This window comes from Schistocerca nitens, chromosome 1 (assembly GCF_023898315.1).
Source record: "Schistocerca nitens isolate TAMUIC-IGC-003100 chromosome 1, iqSchNite1.1, whole genome shotgun sequence".
NCBI classification, from domain to species: Eukaryota; Metazoa; Arthropoda; class Insecta; order Orthoptera; family Acrididae; genus Schistocerca; species Schistocerca nitens.
In genome coordinates, this window is record NC_064614.1 from 888,900,332 (window position 1) to 888,918,510 (window position 18,179).

Below are 18,179 nucleotides of genomic sequence, written 5' to 3' on the forward strand. Positions count from 1 at the left end.
TCAGAATTTGAAAGAGCGTATTCCAGTCAACATTGTCAAAAGCTTTCTCCAAGTCTACAAATGCTAGAAACGTAGGTTTGCCTTTCCTTAATCTAGCTTCTAAGATAAGCCGTAGGGTCAGTATTGCCTCACATGTTCCAATATTTCTACGGATTCCAAACTGATCTTCCCCAAGGTCGGCTTCTACTCGTTTTTCCATTTGTCTGTAAAGAATTTGCGTTAGTATTTTGCAGCCGTGACTTATTAAACTGATAGTTCGGTAACTTTCACATCTGTCAACACCTGCTTTCTTTGGGATTGGAATTATTATATTTTTCTTGAAGTCTGAGGGTATTTCGCCTGTCTCATACATCTTGCTCACCAGATGGTAGAGTTTTGTCAGGACTGGCTCTCCCAAGGCCGTCAGTAGTTCTAATGGAATGTTGTCTACTCCCAGGGCCTTGTTTCGACTCAGGTCTTTCAGTGCTCTGTCAAACTCTTCACGCAGTATCGTATCCCCCATTTCATCTTCATCTATATCCTCTTCCATTTCCATAATATTGTCCTCAAGGACATCGCCCATGTATAGGCCCTCTATATACGCCTTCCACCTTTCTGCTTACCGAGCGAGGTGGCGCAGTGGTTAGCACACTGGACTCGCATTCGGGAGGACGACGGTTCAATTCCTCGTCCAGCCATCCTGATTTAGGTTTTCCGTGATTTCCCTAAATCTCTTCAGGCAAATGCCGGAATGGTTCCATTGAAAAGGGCACGGCCGACTTCCTTACCTATTCTTCCCTAATCCGACGAGACCGATGACCTCGCAGTTTGGTCTCCTCCCCCAAAACGAGCCAAGCCAAGCCTTTCTGCTTTCCCTTCTTTGCTTAGAACTGGGTTTCCATCTGAGCTTTTGATATTCATACAAGTGGTTCTCTTTTCTCCAAAGGTCTGTTTAATTTTCCTGTAGGCAGTATCTATCTTACCTCTAGTGAGATAACCCTTTACATCCTTACATTTGTCCTCTAGCCATGCCTGCTTAGCCATTTTGCACTTCCTGTCGATCTCATTTTTGAGACGTTTGTATTCATTTTTGCCTGCTTCATTTACTGCATTTTTATATTTTCTCCTTTCGTCAATTAAATTCAATATTTCTTCTGTCGCCCAAGGATTTCTACTAGCCCTCATCTTTTTACCCACTTGATCCTGTGCTGCCTTCACTACTTCATCCCTCAAAGCTACCCATTCTTCTTCTACTGTATTTTTCTCCCATTCCTGTCAATTGTTCCCTTATGCTCTCCCAGAAACTCTGTAGAACCTCTGGTTTAGTCAGTTTATCCAGGTCCCATCTCCTTAAATTCCCACCTGTTTGCAGTTTCTTCAGTTTTAATCTACAGTTCATAGCCAATAGATTGTGGTCAGAATCCACATCTGACCCTGGAAATGTCTTACAATTTAAAACCTGGTTCCTAAATCTCTGTCTTACCATTATATAATCTATCTGAAACCTGTCAGTATCCCCAGGCTTCTTCCATGTATACAACCTTCTTTTATGATTCTTGAACCAAGTGTTAGCTATGATTAAGTTGTGCTCTGTGCAAAATTCCACCAGGCAGCTTCCTCTTTCATTTCTGTGGACATATGGCTCATGAAAAACATGTGAAAAAAAAGGGGGGGGGGTGTACAACTGTTCAGCCAATCACATGTGATTTCACCAATGGCCATTCTGTCTCTGTATATAGGCTCTGTAAGTGTGTGAAGCTGCTTAAAAACCACACCCACACTGACCAGCTCACCAGCTGTCATGGTTTATCCAAGAAGTGGGTTTGACCCAGGACAGGCTCAACTCCCCAAATCCTAGAAGCGGAAAATTGAAGCAGTTGCCTATCTGGGGGGTCAAAATCCTGTTGTGAAGTATGAAAGTAATATGGAATGTTATAGAATATCTTCTGTTAGCATTCTCACTTACTTCACACATTGTTAGTGTGTGTTCTGGGCACCCCAGCTTTTGTTCATGATTGGTATTGACTTACTAAAGCTGCTCATTAGCCATGACACGAGGCTTGCATTTTATGTAAATAAACTTCCTGTTGGTTTTGTGTGCAGACAGTCCATTAATTGAAGGTAATGATCTTAAAATATCATGATGTAATTCTAACTCCTTCAGTGCCCTATAAAAATGTTTTCATCCAAAGCTGAGAAATGCTGCCATCACAAAATTCTTGTGGCACTAGCAGTTCCTACTTTTATTTTCATTTTAATCAGTTGATAAGCATTTAAAGGTGTGGTTAATAATGCTGCCACATATGTTGGAAACGAAACTTCATCATTAGAAATGAGGAACCAACTTTGTAAATATTTTGTATAATTTATAAATTACGCTGCATAGATGTTTAGACTACCTATTCCTGTTTCATGTAAGGTTTAGGGTATCCAAAAAATGCCTGACTCTGAAATAAAGATAAAGTAAACCTCCAGCGTAATGAGTGGGAGATTTTTTGTAGTGTTTCTGTCAGGACCAACAGGTTATCATATTTTCATTGGTTCTGCCCCTGATCTCAGATCACAACCTGTTATTCGGTAGTTTAGCTTTGGTAAAAAAATGTAATTTGGATAGTGTCAGTACTTTGCAGCACTCTAAGTAAGTACAGATTTACAGCAACTGCATTATTTTCATAAATTGTTCATTCCTTAACTGATGAAAATTTGTAGTATCATACTGTTTGAATGGTCACAGGTGCACATGTAACAAGTGTTTTCGCAATTATTTTTCAAATATCTTTCTGGGACCACTTTGTGCCATCCAAAAGTTTTATAACTGTGCTACTTGTTCTACAGATAGGGAATTTGTTGTAATGCTCACTGAAAATATGCAATTTTAATTAAAAAATGAATAATACACCATTACTTATTGGTTTATGAGCAATGTTTATCGAAGTTACACTTACATTTGTGTCTTGCGGATCATCAGAAGAAATTTTACTGTGATGTATTGTATGATAAATTTTTATACAGCTGTATACAATACTGGTTCATGGCATTCCTATATCTCCTAAAAATTTAATTAGTGACTATTTGAAGACTGTTGTGCTTACCGAATGGCTTTACGAGTTTCTTGCCTCGCTTTTCATCGATTGTTAGCCAAATTTCAGTATTCACTACAGTATTTATGTTTGAATATGTGCTATTAATACAATAATTTTTGTTCAGGACTGGCGTGAGATGTTGACATCTGCTATGGGGGAGGAAGATTTCTTGTGGCTTGCCTCTTTATGGACAAGTAGAGATCCAGTTCTTCGTGCAGGAGCTATGCAGCTACTGGCTGGACTAAGCTTAAATCGTCAAGGATGTATATTTCTGCTGCACAGACTTCGCAATTTCCTTGTGTGGGAAGCTTCCCTGGGGTGAGTGAAATGTTTTTGGAATGCATCTTGTTGTTTGTAGGCAATAATAATTCCTTTTTTGTGTTCGTTGAAGGTATTAGTTATTGTGACGATAGAGTCACATACTTCCCTGTTGTCATAGAACTGTTAAACTCTTGTGGATCATAGAAGCAATGCAGATTTACATAGAATATCAGCAGTCGTACACACAAACCATTTCCCAAGCTGAACAGAGGTTACATTCAGGTCAGTCTCCAAATCCATAAAAGATATAGTATCACAGTAAACTGGAGTGCGGACAATCCTTGTCAGGAAGGAAGTGGGCTTTCGCAGAAGAAAACTACAGCTGTCATACAGGAACACTTTTCCATTGAGCAGGGTAATGCTTCTTGCAGTGCTTTATGTAAATTATGTTTTTCTGAGCAATGTTTCTTGTGCTATTTCTGTATTTCATGTGGTGTTAACACATTTCACATTTACTGAGAAGATAGACACTCTTATGCATATTAGCGCACTGCGTCACCATCGATGTAAAAGTTATTCTGAAGAAGAGTCGGATATAATCTTGTGAAGCAGCTTGTGACATGGTTGTTCATTCTTCAGATTGGAGACAGGCTGGAGATGGCACTGCTTGATAGCATTTGAAACATCTAAACATTAATTACTATCCTTTAAAAGATTGATACCTAAGTTTCCAAAATATTTTCCTTGTGATAACTGATCATTTCTCCTATCGTTCTGTATTACATCTTGCAGAGATGACTTTTGGTAAGGTGAAACGGGAGTGTGGGGTGGGAAGAATTTACAGTTCCTGAGCAAAGGGAAAATTAGTAACTAAGGTTCAGATTCTCATAATCGTAAGTAACAGGTTATAGTTTATGAAGAAAGAAATGATTGGGGGATGGGGGGGCACATGAATCAAAGGGAGAAAAAGTAGAAAATAAAAAAAGAAAGATAGTAAAGAGAATATATTTAGAGACGGGATAAATGCTAGTGTATAAAGAGAAGATCTGTGGGGAAAAAAGTGGTTCAGATGGCTCTAAGCACTATGGGACTTAACGTCTGAGGTCGTCAGTCCCCTAGACTTAGAACTACTTAAACTATTAACCTAAGGACATCTCACACATCCGACCACAGCAGCAGCGCAGTTCCGGACTGAAGTACCTAGAACTGCTCGACCACAGCGGCTGGCTCTGTTGGAAAATGGGGAGAGATGAAATATAAATAGGAAAAGGAATGGAAAAAAGTCTGTAGAGTGGAGTGGAGAAGATCGTAAACCTTTTAGTTTCTCTTTCAGCTTAGGTAGTATGTAAGAAATGAGTTTTGTACCAAATGTTTGTAAAGAGAGTAATTGAAATGCTCCCACGATATTGTGTTTGAATTCTCTATCTAATGTATGGAGTGTTTACCTCATATAAGGCATCAGCTTGTGGCAAGGCTTCTCAGTCAGAAAAATAGCAGCATCTTATTCTTACAATCTTATTACAACACAGCAGTCATACTATTTTGAAGATACTAATAAGTGCAGAGGTCACCTTATTTGTATTTAATTTCATATTCCTGAGGTCTTCAGGTTTATATGTTCTTTTAGCAAGAGGAGAATAATTGTCTTTTAAGATTAGTGCCAGTTAAAGTTCACCCAGGATATGCGTAACTTCCAATTTCTTACAGTTATTCCTTCCAATTTTTTAAATTATTCAGTCAGCAATTACTGATCAGTTTCCATTCCATTGCATTAATTGCCCCCCCCCCCTCCTTTCAGCCACTATTCAATGGCGAGCGTGTAAAGGATGGCGCCTAGCGGGGTATGAGCAGACCTTTCAATTGTTGAGATAAAAAAAATTTTTGAAATAAGTTATGCATTTTATCATTACAAGAAACTAATGAGACTTTCGTTGTATTTGTTACATGCCATGAGATTGGGACCAATAAATACTTGTAGGAGCAAATTAAAATTAAATTATGCCTACAAATGAGACACATCTAGAATGCTGATTTCAGTGGTAAAGGTAGGAAGCTGCTATGCTGTATGCTTATATGGCTGCGCTTGGCGGCGTCTCTCTCTCGCAGTAGATAATCTCTTATCCTTCCAATTAATATCCTTTACGGAAAGTGCATTTCTAAATGAAAGTCAAAAATTTGTATAAAGTCAACATTAAAGTACAAGACAGCTCATCAAGTTCTATGAGACTGTATCAGAAAATAATTAGGTTCATTAGTGAATACGCAGATATATCTACTATAATTGAAAAGTGCTGATACAGGCATAGCTTATTTTTGAAAAAAAAAATTTCATAATTTTGTTAAACACTATTCACAATGGAGTCAATGGAATTGGCCATTGTTGAAAAATCATCAAAAAATGCAATGTGCCAACATGTCAGAAATCCAACCTTGGCAACAGTTGAAAGTAACATGCCAACTTGTGAACTGGACGATGGCTACCAAAAGAACGAGATTGTTATCCCACTATTATAAAATGATGACACTGGTAACATATCTAATCAAGATGTCACTTTCATTATGTTCGATGAGACAGTTTCTCAGTTCTCACAGGGAAGCATTTTTACAAGTACTGAAACTGAAGTACGCGACAGCGAAACTTTCTCTGACTATTTGCTCACGATGCTGTGAACGCATGAACAGGAAACAGTTCGTAAAAGCAGTGTAAATACTAGTGAGACACACAGTTTGACACAACTCATACAACTTACAACACAACAGTTTACAAAACACAGCAACTTGAAGGTATAGGACAATGGTTTACACACCAAAATCAGGAATTTAATGTTTTCAAGTGTAGTATTAGTCAACAGTTCATTGAGGTGAGCAAAACTATATGCACTGAATTATCGGACGTACTATCCGGGAAGTTGACAGAGCTAAGTAAACAGCTAAAACAAGAAATAATTACAGACATGTCCCACAATGTAAATATGTTAATGGAAAAATTATCATCCATAGACGATAAACAGGAACAACTTGTAGATGAGTTACAAAACCTAGTAAAGCATGTTCTCAAATTCAGGAGGCACAATCCCAAGTGGATGCATTGGTAAAAAATGTGATGAATGCAGTCATCAAGCTGCAAGACGTATGCAAAAACTTACCTACATACATACACAAGTTGAGTCTAAGAGTAGACCAGCTAAGTTTAGAGTCAGAATTTCCCAAAAAATGGAGAGATAAGATATGTGCAGATGTAAAGGAAACAACCGAAAAAGCTGAACCTGGGATGCTGGATAAGGGCAGCACCCTTGCTCAAAAGGTAGTGCCAGAGTGCAAAATTTATGTAGATACTGTAGAAGAAGCTCTAAAAGACAAAATGTAAGTCAGCTTGTAGCTAAAATAGATTCAGCTTTAAAGGAAGCAGAGGAATGGAACGAGGCAGTGCTGAAACTACTGGCATTCCAAAACAACAATTGACAGGAAACAAACCCATGCATTTAGAGAAGTTAGATACCCACAATATGTGGCTATCCCATCGAAGGAAAATAGTAAAGGTTGCATGACACAGCAACACTTGCCGGCAGCTGTAACTGTCAAGCAAGTGCAATTGCCATGCACTACGCCGCAAGCGAACATAAACACATCTGTCACTGATAGCGCGGTATTTTTGTCAACATTACTTACAGATGAGGGATTACTTAGGCATCGACAACTTACGATATTTACCTCTGAAGGGAAAAAGAACACACCCCATGGTCTTTATCAGAGCATTTTGAAATGTTTCACTTTGTAGCTGGACCAAAGCCCAGAAAATTAGTTTGTTGTTGGATATACACAAGGTGATGCTTTGCTATGGGCTACAGACATGGCAGAACGTTGCCACTACTGTGAACAATTTGAGAGAGCCTTTCTGGATAAATATTGGTCTGAGTCCGTACAAGAGAAGCTCACGTGAAGTATTCAACACAGCTCTGTTCAGTAGCAAACATGGAAGCTTAAGGGGCAATTTTGAAAACTATTTGGCCGGCCGCGGTGGTCTAGCGGTTCTAGGCGCTCAGTCCGGAACCACGCGACTGCTACGGTCGCAGGTTCGAATCCTGCCTCGGGCATGGATGTGTGTGATGTCCTTAGGTTAGTTAGATTTAACTATTTCTAAGTTCTAGGGGACTAATGACCTCTGAAGTTGAGTCCCATAGTGCTCAGAGCAATTTTTTGAAAACTGTTTGAATAAAACAAGATACTGGGCGAACCTGGTATCTCAAGTAGACATGCTGAAAAATTTAGAGTCATCTTCCTGCCTACATTAGGGAGAAACTCATTACTGTTCCAGAACATGCTACTGAATACTTTCTATCTGTACTGGACTCAATAGATTTGATACACGAAGAGAGACCAGTACAACCCTAGCCTGTTAATATGCAGATAGTGCCACAAAGATTTACGGACCAACAAGTAAACAACAGATTGGTAGTACAACATGAGTGGCAACCTTACCCACATGAAACTATGGTAAAGGTAACAGTAATCACAACAGAAATGGAGAAAGCCGTAAATTCAAAGGTAAATATAAAAGAAATGAACAAAAATTTAGCAAAAACAACTACAACGGGCAAGTAGCGTATGGCCAGCCTGTACAATATGTATGGACACAAGTTACCGGCAATAATCAGACGATCGCTTGGTAAACACAAAAGAATACCAGACAGCCAAATAACCCACAGACAGCAGGATTTGGCCAGCAAAATAACGCACATATGCCATATAACACGCAGAGGCAAAGAGAATTTCACTCGAGAGCTTCACAGGGTACTAATTGGCATAATCAAACAACAACAGTCCATATAGTGGAAGTTATGCCCAACCCAGGAACCAATGCCACCGCAATGCCAGAAAACTTGAACCGGTCACAGTAGGCCCCCGTTCGGTGCCCTTGCAGGAGAGTGGGGGCACGAGCTTGATTGACAGTTGCTTTATCAGATATGATCATGGTAGTGATGTGAAAGATGATCTATATCAAAGTAATGAGTGTACACAGGAAAACTTGACAGAGAGCAAGGTGTAACCTACTATTAAGACCAAAATATTTGACCTTGATGTACCCTTGGTGCTTGACACAGGTGCTACGACTAATTTGATGTCACAGGGATTCTTTCAAGAACTAAAGATATGTGGGCATATACCCACATTGCCAGTGCAAAATTGCAAGGTATAAACTGCCACTGGTCAGAAATTAAAAGGAATCAAGATACAACAAGATACAAGCCTTAGTCCCGTACAATTAGAACAGTTTTCTGTACGATGCAATTTTTGATTGTAGAGAAATTAATAGTTGATTGTTTAACTGGTATAGATACATTTAGGACATATCGAGTACACATCAGTGTAGGAAAAGGCCAATGTCATTTCACTGTAAATAACCAATTATTTATAATAGACATAATCAGGGGAAGTACTAATAGACATAAGACTGAAGTTACTCACGACTTTCAGGATTAACTGGTAAATCGTATAGTTATATTTATCGACACAGACAATAACGAACAGTTGGCAAGAGATTAAGTAAATATCAACACAATAAGCACAAAGGTAAGTGAATCAAAGTGCTTGTCTCAAGAACAGCAAGCAGAACTTAGAGAACAGATACTTGCTTATATACATGTATTTGAAAAAAAAGGTATTATTAAGGATTTTGTGTACAAAATGGAAGTATATCCTCATGAAACTTTTAGTTCTACCTCCTACCCTCTAGCATGGACAAAGAGGGAAGCAGTAAGAAAAGATATTAACGGGATGCTTGAACGGGGCATAACACAACCGTCATTTTCCCCTTCCTGTAGTCCTATTTTGGCCATGAGTAAGTCAGATGACGAGGTGCGCTTGGTCCTTGCACACGTAACATTAATAAGATTACTGTGCCAGTCCAAACACATCCAGACAATTTAGAGGAACAGCTTACGAAATTCCATAATGCTAAATTTCTTACTGCAATTGACCTCTGGTCTTCATATTGGCAAATAAAGCTGCATGAAGAAAGTTGGAAGTACACCATCATCATATGTGGGGGCAGGAGCTTCGAATGGCAAATAAAGCTGCATGAAGAAAGTTGTAAGTATACCACCATCATATGTGGGGGCAGGACCTTCGAATTTCAAGTATTACCATTTGGATTGAATGTAAGTGCAGGTGTATTAATCTTTGCACTGGACAGAGTGCAAGGACCTGAACTTTTTAGTAAGGTAACAGTACAAGTGGATGACGTTTTAGTCACTACACCCGCTTGTGTGGAACATTTAAGATTAATTGAACAAGTATTGAGCCGCTTTTCCAAATATGGAGTAACAGTAAATCTCAAGAAATCTGATTTCTGACAAGAAAAAGTAAAAATTTAGGACACTTAATCTCTTTGGAAGGCATACTGCCAGATCCTAAAAAACTTGATGCCGTTAGCAGCTGCCCTGTTCCTCAAAACAAGAGACAATTAAAGGCGTAGGTAAGCAAGTGCCATTTTTCAGGAAATTCATCCCTAACCAACTTATGAACAGTGTTGCTTTATTCAATCTTCTCCAGAAAGACAGACCTTGTTTATGGGACAAGCAATGTCAAACTGATTTCGAGGACATTAAGCAGGCCTTACTAAATGCTAAAATTTTATCTCAACCAGACATGAATTTTTGTTTATACACCAACACATCTTGTCACGGTCTGGGTGCATGCATTTTTTAAATGGGAGAACAACAGAGAAGTCTCATACCAGAAGTAATTAGCTTTGCCAGCCACACTTTATCTGAAGCTGAATATTTATAGTCATTCACAGAGTTGGAGGGTTTGGTTGTAATTTTTTTCTAAAATGAAGAAAGATAAATGCTTGTAGTGTGTTAGGTACCATATAAAAATAAGGAGGACTGCACCACAAGAAAAATTTAGTTATAAGTTTATGATACATATGAATGTGAAAGTTTGAAAGTATGTGAAGAAGAAAAGAGTTGCAGTACGCCACATATCATGATGCTGAACTAAGTTTGAGCTCTACCAAGTAATCAAGGTGTCAAAACCAAACTATGGTGAACGTCGACTACCCATGAAAGCATGACACACCTGATTTACATTGAACTTTTTTTGCATGTTTGTTACGTATGTAAACAATGTTTTATGCTCATTGTACATAACATGTTGTATTGATGATACAACTCTGAACACCTCAGCATATGAAATGGTTATCCTTTATACAATGAACATAACAAGTAAATATTGAGCTGCACGTTAAACACTGAATAAGTACTTGATATGGTTGGTATCGTCAGATTTGCATTGTGTTTATAAACAACAAACCATTTTGTTCTTGAGATCACTGTTAAGTCTAGTAACGAGACGTAACTGAGTACATAAATGCCTTTCCTTGGAATTTCCCCAACCCTGTAGTGTATAGATGCTTCCTGGAGAATGCTAGAGAGGCGAGGCCAAGTGTAGTTATTTGAGCAGCGCGTAGTGTCTATTGTAATGACTCTTGTTTACTTCATTAATTCTTTGCAATAGATAAATATACTCCAACAAGAAGTTGCTGTGAGTACAAATGAAATGTACGTCAATTTATGCCATAAAGGAAAGCGGAATCTATTATTGTATGAATGTTATGTAAAGAATGTAAAACCAAACAAGAGTAAAACGCGTAGTCATGTATTAGGAGTTGAACAATGAAACAAAATTATAATTTAATAAAATGTACTACAACAAGCAGACAATAATGTGTATAAGCGATGATAATGGCATGTTAGCAAATGAATAGGATAAGTTTATTTTTGTAATTGAAATATTATTATTATTTTTTTTTTTTTAATGCTATGTGTGTAGTATTTGGAAAAGACACTGCAGGAACTTTATGTAATGCAACTGTATGAAAGGCACTCAAAAACAAAGCGCAAAAACATATGAAACTTGGCTGCAAAGCGTTGTGTGTGTGTGTGTGTGTGTGTGTGTGTGTGTGTGTGTGTGTGCGCGCGCGGTGTAACCTGAATTTTCTGTGCTCGAACATGTCGTAAAAACATGAATAAACATGAATTTTCTGTGCTCAACAACGTCGTAAAAACATGAATTTTCTGTGCTCAGAAGTGTCATGAAAGCGGCAAGAAAGTTACCTTGTCAGTGGATGTATGGCTGGTGTCCCCACTGAATAAGTGAGAGTGATGAAGTGAAATAAATTTCTTGGGACACTGATATGGAAACCACTTGTCACCACATCGAAGGTCATGCCACTGAACCAACACTACCTAAATCATGTCATTTAGGTGGCACTGGCTGAACACAAGCTTCACGAATTTGTGCAGTGAAAGCTGCTGTGAATGCACAACATGGACATTCTGGCTTTGTATTAAACATGTGAGAGCAAGCTGGAATGGTAACGGGCGTTGAGCTGCGCATGCAAGCTTCGCAAGCTAAACGCTGTGCAGATATTGACTGACAGCAATGGGACTATGCGGTTACAGCAAGCACTTTGTTATGAAAGAAAACATATGTATGTATGTGTTAAAGGAAGCTGACACGCCCACATAAATTGATAACCATACGGGATAACTCCAATGACCGGAAATAAAGGCTATGCCCATACTGGCCAGGGTTATGAACCCTCAGAAAGGGAAATAAGCTCAGACACTGTGGACCTCCACACAACGTCAGTACACAGTGTGTGTGTGTGGGGGGGGGGGGGGGGGGGGGGGGGGGGAGCCAACGGCAACGTAATAAGTTATTTTATGGAAAAGATAATGTTTTTATAGAAAGAAGAGCGGAGATACGCTCTTCAATTGATTAATTTCTGTATCTTCACCTATTTGACGTGTGATGAACTCAGCTGTGCCAGTACTGTTCAAAAATATACAGCCAAAAACCCCGGCTGTTCATCATTTTGCCCGCTCTGACAATCCTGCAGCATTAAGAAGATTGAAGCAGACAAGAGGAATTTGCATGAGCAGCGGAGGAGGCAATCTGCTAAAAGCATTTTCATAATCAGCTTTATGCACAGTGGAACTGTTGAGGAGAAGTACATCACTTTAAATAATGAATGTTGATCTAAAATGTATTGACATTGAAGGTTTGTTGATATTAGTGCCAGTTAAACTTCACCCAGGATATGTGTACCTTCCAATTTCTTTCAATTGTTCTTTCCATTTTTTTAATTATTCAGTCAGCAATCACTAATCAGTTTCCATTCCATTACATTATTTTGCCTGCCCCACTATTCTGCCACTATTCACTACACAATCCCCTGACAAAACGCACTTCTTATAACTGAATCTTCTATATCTCCCCTATCAATCCAAGAATTGGTTCAAGAATCATGAAAGACGGTTGTATACATGGAAGAATCTTGGAGATACTAGAAGGTATCAGATAGATTATATAATGGTAAGACAGAGATTAGGAACCAGTTTTTAAATTGTAAGACATTTCCAGGGGCAGATGTTGATTCTGACCACAATCTATTGGTTATGAACTGTAGATTAAAACTGAAGAAACTGCAAAAAGGTAGGAATTTAAGGAGATGGGACCTGGATAAACTGACTAAACCAGAGGCTGTACAGAGTTTCAGGGAGAGCATGAGGGAACAATTGACAGGAATGGGGGAAAGAAATACAGTAGAAGAAAAATGGGTAACTCTGAGGGATGAAGTAGTGAAGGCAGCAGAGGATCAAGTAGGTAAAAAGACGAGGGCTAGTAGAAATCCTTGGGTAACAGAAGATATATTGAATTTAATTGATGAAATGAGAAAATATAAAAATGCAGTAAATGAAGCAGGCAAAAAGGAATACAAACGCTTCAAAAATGAGATCGACAGGAAGTGCAAAATGGCTAAGCAGGGATGGCTAGAGGACAAATGTAAGGTTGTAGAGGCGCATATCACTAGGGGTAAGATAGATACTGCCTACAGAAAAATTAAAGAGACCTCTGGAGAAAAGAGAACCACCTGTATGAATATCAAAAGCTCAGATGGAAACCCATTTCTAAGCAAAGAAGAGAAAGCAGAAAGGTGGAAGGAGTATATAGAGGGTCTGTACAAGGGTGATGTACTTGAGGACAATATTATGGAAATGGAAGAGGATGTAGTTGAAGATGAAATGGAAGATATGATACTGCATGAAGAGCTAGAAAGAGCACTGAAAGACCTAAGCCGAAACAAGGACCCGGGAGTAAACAACATTCCATTAGAACTACTGATAGCCTTGCAAGAGCCAGCCCTGACAAAACTCTACCATCTGCTGAGCAAGATGTATGAGACAGGCGAAATACCCTCAGATTTCAAGAAGAATATAATAATTCCAATCCCAAAGAAAGCAAGTGTTGACAGGTGTGAAAATTACCGAAATATCAGTTTAATAAGTCACTGCTGCAAAATGCTAACATGAATTCTTTACAGACAAATGGAAAAACTGGTAGAAGCCGACCTCGGGGAAGATCAGTTTGGACTCCGTAGAAATGTTGGAACATGTGAGGCAATACTGACCTTACGCCTTATCTTAGAAGAAAGATTAAGGAAAGGCGAACCTACATTTCTAGCATTTGTAGACTTAGAGGAAGTTTTGACAATGTTGACCGGAATACTCTCTTGCAAATTCTGAAGGTGGCAGGGGTGAAATACAGGGAGCGAAAGGCTATTTACAATTTGACAGAAACCAGATGGCAGATATAAGAGCCCAGGAGCATGAAAGGGAAGCAGTGGTTGGGAAGGGAGTGAGGCAGGGTTGTAGCCTCTCCACAATGTTATTCAATCTGTATATTGAGCAAGCAGTGAAGGAAACAAAAGAAAAATTCGGAGTAGGTATTAAAATCCATGGAGAAGAAATAAAAACTTTGAGGTTTGTCGATGACATTTTAATTCTGTCAGAGACAGCAAAGGACTTGGAAGAGCAGTTGAACGGAATGGATAGTGTCTTGAAGGGAGGATATAAGATGAACATCAACAAAAGCAAAACGAGGATAATGGAATGTAGTCGAATTAAGTTGGGTGATGTTGAGGATATTAGATTAGGAAATGAGACACTTAAAGTAGTAAAGGAGTTTTGCTATTTGGGAGCAAAATAACTGATGATGGTCGAAGTAGAGAGGATATAAAATGTGGACTGGCAATGGCAAGGAAAGCGTTTCTGAAGAAGAGAAATTTGTTAACATCGAGTATAGATTTAAGTGTTAGGAAGTCGTTTCTGAAATGATTTGTATGGAGTGTAGCCATGTATGGAAGTGAAACATGGACGATAAATAGTTTGTACAAGAAGAGAATAGAAGCTTTTGAAATGTGGTGCTACAGAAGAATGCTGAAGATTATATGGGTAGATCACGTAACTAATGAGGAGGTGTTGAATAGGATTGGGGAGAAGAGAAATTTGTGGCACAACTTGACTAGAAGAAGGGATCGGTTGGTAGGGCATGTTCTGAGGCATGAACGGATCATCAATTTAGTATTGGAGGGTAGCATGGAGGGTAAAAATCGTAGAGGGAGACCAAGAGATGAATACACCAAGCAGATTCAGAAGGATGTAGTTTGCAGTAGGTACTGGGAGATGAAGAAGCTTGCACAGGATAGAGTAGCATGGAGAGCTGCATCAAACCAGTCTCAGGACTGAAGACCACAACATGGTACAGTATTTCCTAGTCCCATCGACAGAACAGAGCAGCCACAGCTTGCGCTGTATGTGCCCACGCATTGTCGTCCAAAATGATGGGTGTGTTGCGCAGTAAGTGTCGCCGCTTCTATCTTAAAGCTGGTCGCAGGTGATGCTCCAAAAACGTGCACTGACGATCTGCCATGGAGGAACATAATGCATTAGGATAACACCATCACAGTTGTACACGAGAATCACCATGACTTCAGACCTCCATTCGCACCATCAACAGAATAAGCTGTGCTAACAGTATACTACACCTTCCACATCACTGGCAACAGGTTCTACACAACGCTGGTGACTACTTTGAAGGACAGTAACAGGTGCAAACATGTAACTCTTTTGTATCACTTGTGAAAGAATAGTTGCCACTATTTAAGTTCCAACTCTCGTATATATATATATATATATATATATATATATATATATATATATATATATATATATATATATGTCTTTAAATATGTCTGCTTGTGAGATGTCTGCTTGTGTCTGTATATGTGTGGATGGATGTGTGTGTGTGTGCGAGTGTATACCCGTCCTTTTTTCCCCATAAGGTAAGTCTTTCCGCTCCCGGGATTGGAATGACTCCTTACCTTCTCCCTAAAACCCACATCCTTTTGTCTTTCCCTCTCCACCCTCTTTCCTGATGAGGCAACAGTTTGTTGCGAAAGCTTGAATTTTGTGTGTATGTTTGTGTTTGGAAGGGACCGTTTGATGCCACCCATTCCACATCAAACGGTCCCTTCCCTACAGCCTAGGTCTTCGTGGCAAATGAATCTGCTCCAGTCCGGAATCCTTGAACCATTACACCAACAACCTGAAAACAGCTTTCGCATCCCGTAACTACCCTCCCGACCTGGTACAGAAGCAAATAACCAGAGCCACTTCCTCATCTCCTCAAACCCGGAACCTTCCACAGAAGAACCCCAAAAGTGCCCCACTTGTGACAGGATACTTTCCGGGACTGGATCAGATTCTGAATGTGGCTCTTCAGCAGGGATACGACTTCCTCAAATCCTGCCCTGAAATGAGATCCATCCTTCATGAAATCCTCCCCACTCCACCTGGAGTGTCTTTCCGCCGTCCACCTAACCTTCGTAACCTCTTAGTTCATCCCTATGAAATCCCCAAACCACCTTCCCTACCCTCTGGCTCCTACCCTTGTAACCGCCCCCGGTGTAAAACCTGTCCCATGCACCCTCCCACCACCACCTACTCCAGTCCTGTAACCCGGAAGGTGTACACGATCAAAGGCAGAGCCACGTGTGAAAGCACCCACGTGATCTACCAACTGACCTTCCTACACTGTGATGCATTCTATGTGGGAATGACCAGCAACAAACTGTCCATTCGCATGAATGGACACAGGCAGACAGTGTTTGTTGGTAATGAGGATCACCCTGTGGCTAAACATGCCTTGGTGCACGGCCAGCACATCTTGGCACAGTGTTACACCGTCCGGGTTATCTGGATAGTTCCCACTAACACCAACCTGTCAGAACTCCGGAGGTGGGAACTTGCCCTTCAGCATATCCTCTCTTCTCGCTATCCGCCAGGCCTCAATCTCCGCTAATCTCCAATTTCTATTTGCCGCCGCTCGTACCTCACCTGTCTTTCAACATCACCTTTGCCTCTGTACTTCCGCCTCGACTGACATCTCTGTCCAAACTCTTTGCCTTTACAAATGTCTGCTTATGTCTGTGTATATGCGGATGGATATGTGTGTGTGCGAGTGTATACCCGTCCTTTTTTTCCCCCTAAGGTAAGTCTTTCCGCTCCCGGGATTGGAATGACTCCTTACCCTCTCCCTTAAAACCCACTTCCTTTCATCTTTCCCTCTCCTTCCCTCTTTCCTGACGAAGCAACCGTTTGTTGCGAAAGCTAGAATTTTGTGTGTATGTTTGTGTTTGTTTGTGTGTCTTATCGACCTGCCAGCGCTTTTTTATTTATATATATATATATATATATATATATATATATATATATATATATATACACACACACATCTAAAAACAAAGGGAGAGGGAAAAGGCGATCGCCTCAGGTAGACGATAAGGTTTCATGACTAACCTTTTTCGTAGGACTCTCCATACAGTTGATTGTGGAATTTGCAGCTCTCTGCTAGCTCTGCGAGTCGATTTTCCTGGGCTGCGAACAAATGCTTGCTGGATGCGTGCTGCATTTTCATCACTCGTTCTCGGCCGTCCAGAACTTTTCCCTTTGCACAAACACCCATTCTCTGTAAACTGTTTATACCAATGTTTAATACACCACCTATCAGGAGGTTTAACACCATACTTCGTTCGAAATGCACGCTGAACAACTGTCGTCGATTCACTTCTGCCGTACTCAAAAACACAAAAAGCTTTCTGTTGAGCGGTCGCCATCTTAGCATCAACTGACGCTGACGCCTAGTCAACAGCGCCTCAAGCGAACAAATGTACAACTAAATGAAACTTTATAGCTCCCTTAATTCGCCGACAGATAGTGCTTAGCTCTGACTTTTGTCGTTGCAGAGTTTTAAATTCCTAAAGTTGTGGTATTCTTTTTGAATCACCCTGTATTTCTGTACATTTCACTGCTTCACCCCTCACTTCAAGACCTTACTGCAGTGGGTTGGCTTGCATGCCTCAATGAAACAGGTAGCTGTAGCATAGGTGCAATCACATTAGATGGGCATCTGTTAAAAGGCCTGATTAGCATGCACTTGCTGACAAGAGGCGGTCATCTCAAATTAATGTAATGCAGGAGCAGACCTAAAAATGAACAAGAAAATAGGAATACTTGGAAACTTCTATGCACGCACAGTGAACAGCTTATTGCAGTTATGATAGATACAATGCCATTAACCACCAGAGTAATACAAGTATGTATGCTCACCAGCTCAGCAAAAAATGGATGGTGAGATAAAAGAAATTGTTCAGAACATTAACGGAGACGAAACTGTAAATGTGGTGGCAGGAAAGGAATGAGATAGTGGAAAAAGGATGAGAAGGAAAAAATGGAATGAGAGCATGTACTGGGAGCAACGAATGAAAGGGGAAGCAATCTGATAAAATTTTTCACAAAGCATAATTTAATCATTGCTAATATTTGGTTCAAGAATCTTGAAATAAGACTGTATAGGTGAAGGAGACCTGAAGATACCAGAAGGGTTCAGAGTACATCATGTTAATATGTTGTTGTGGTCTTCAGTCCTGAGACTGGTTTGATGCAGCTC

The 18,179-nt window shown here is 39.9% G+C and overlaps 1 protein-coding gene across 1 annotated transcript in view; it reads left to right on the forward strand.

Annotated features, from left to right (window-relative positions):
- LOC126191621 (rotatin) overlaps nucleotides 1-18,179 on the forward strand; it is a 378,723-nt gene that overhangs the window by 223,972 nt on the left and 136,572 nt on the right. The window contains exon 20 of the mRNA XM_049932539.1: nucleotides 3,187-3,380. Coding sequence (XP_049788496.1) covers nucleotides 3,187-3,380 — 194 coding nt within the window. The remainder of the gene's footprint in view (nucleotides 1-3,186; nucleotides 3,381-18,179) is intronic.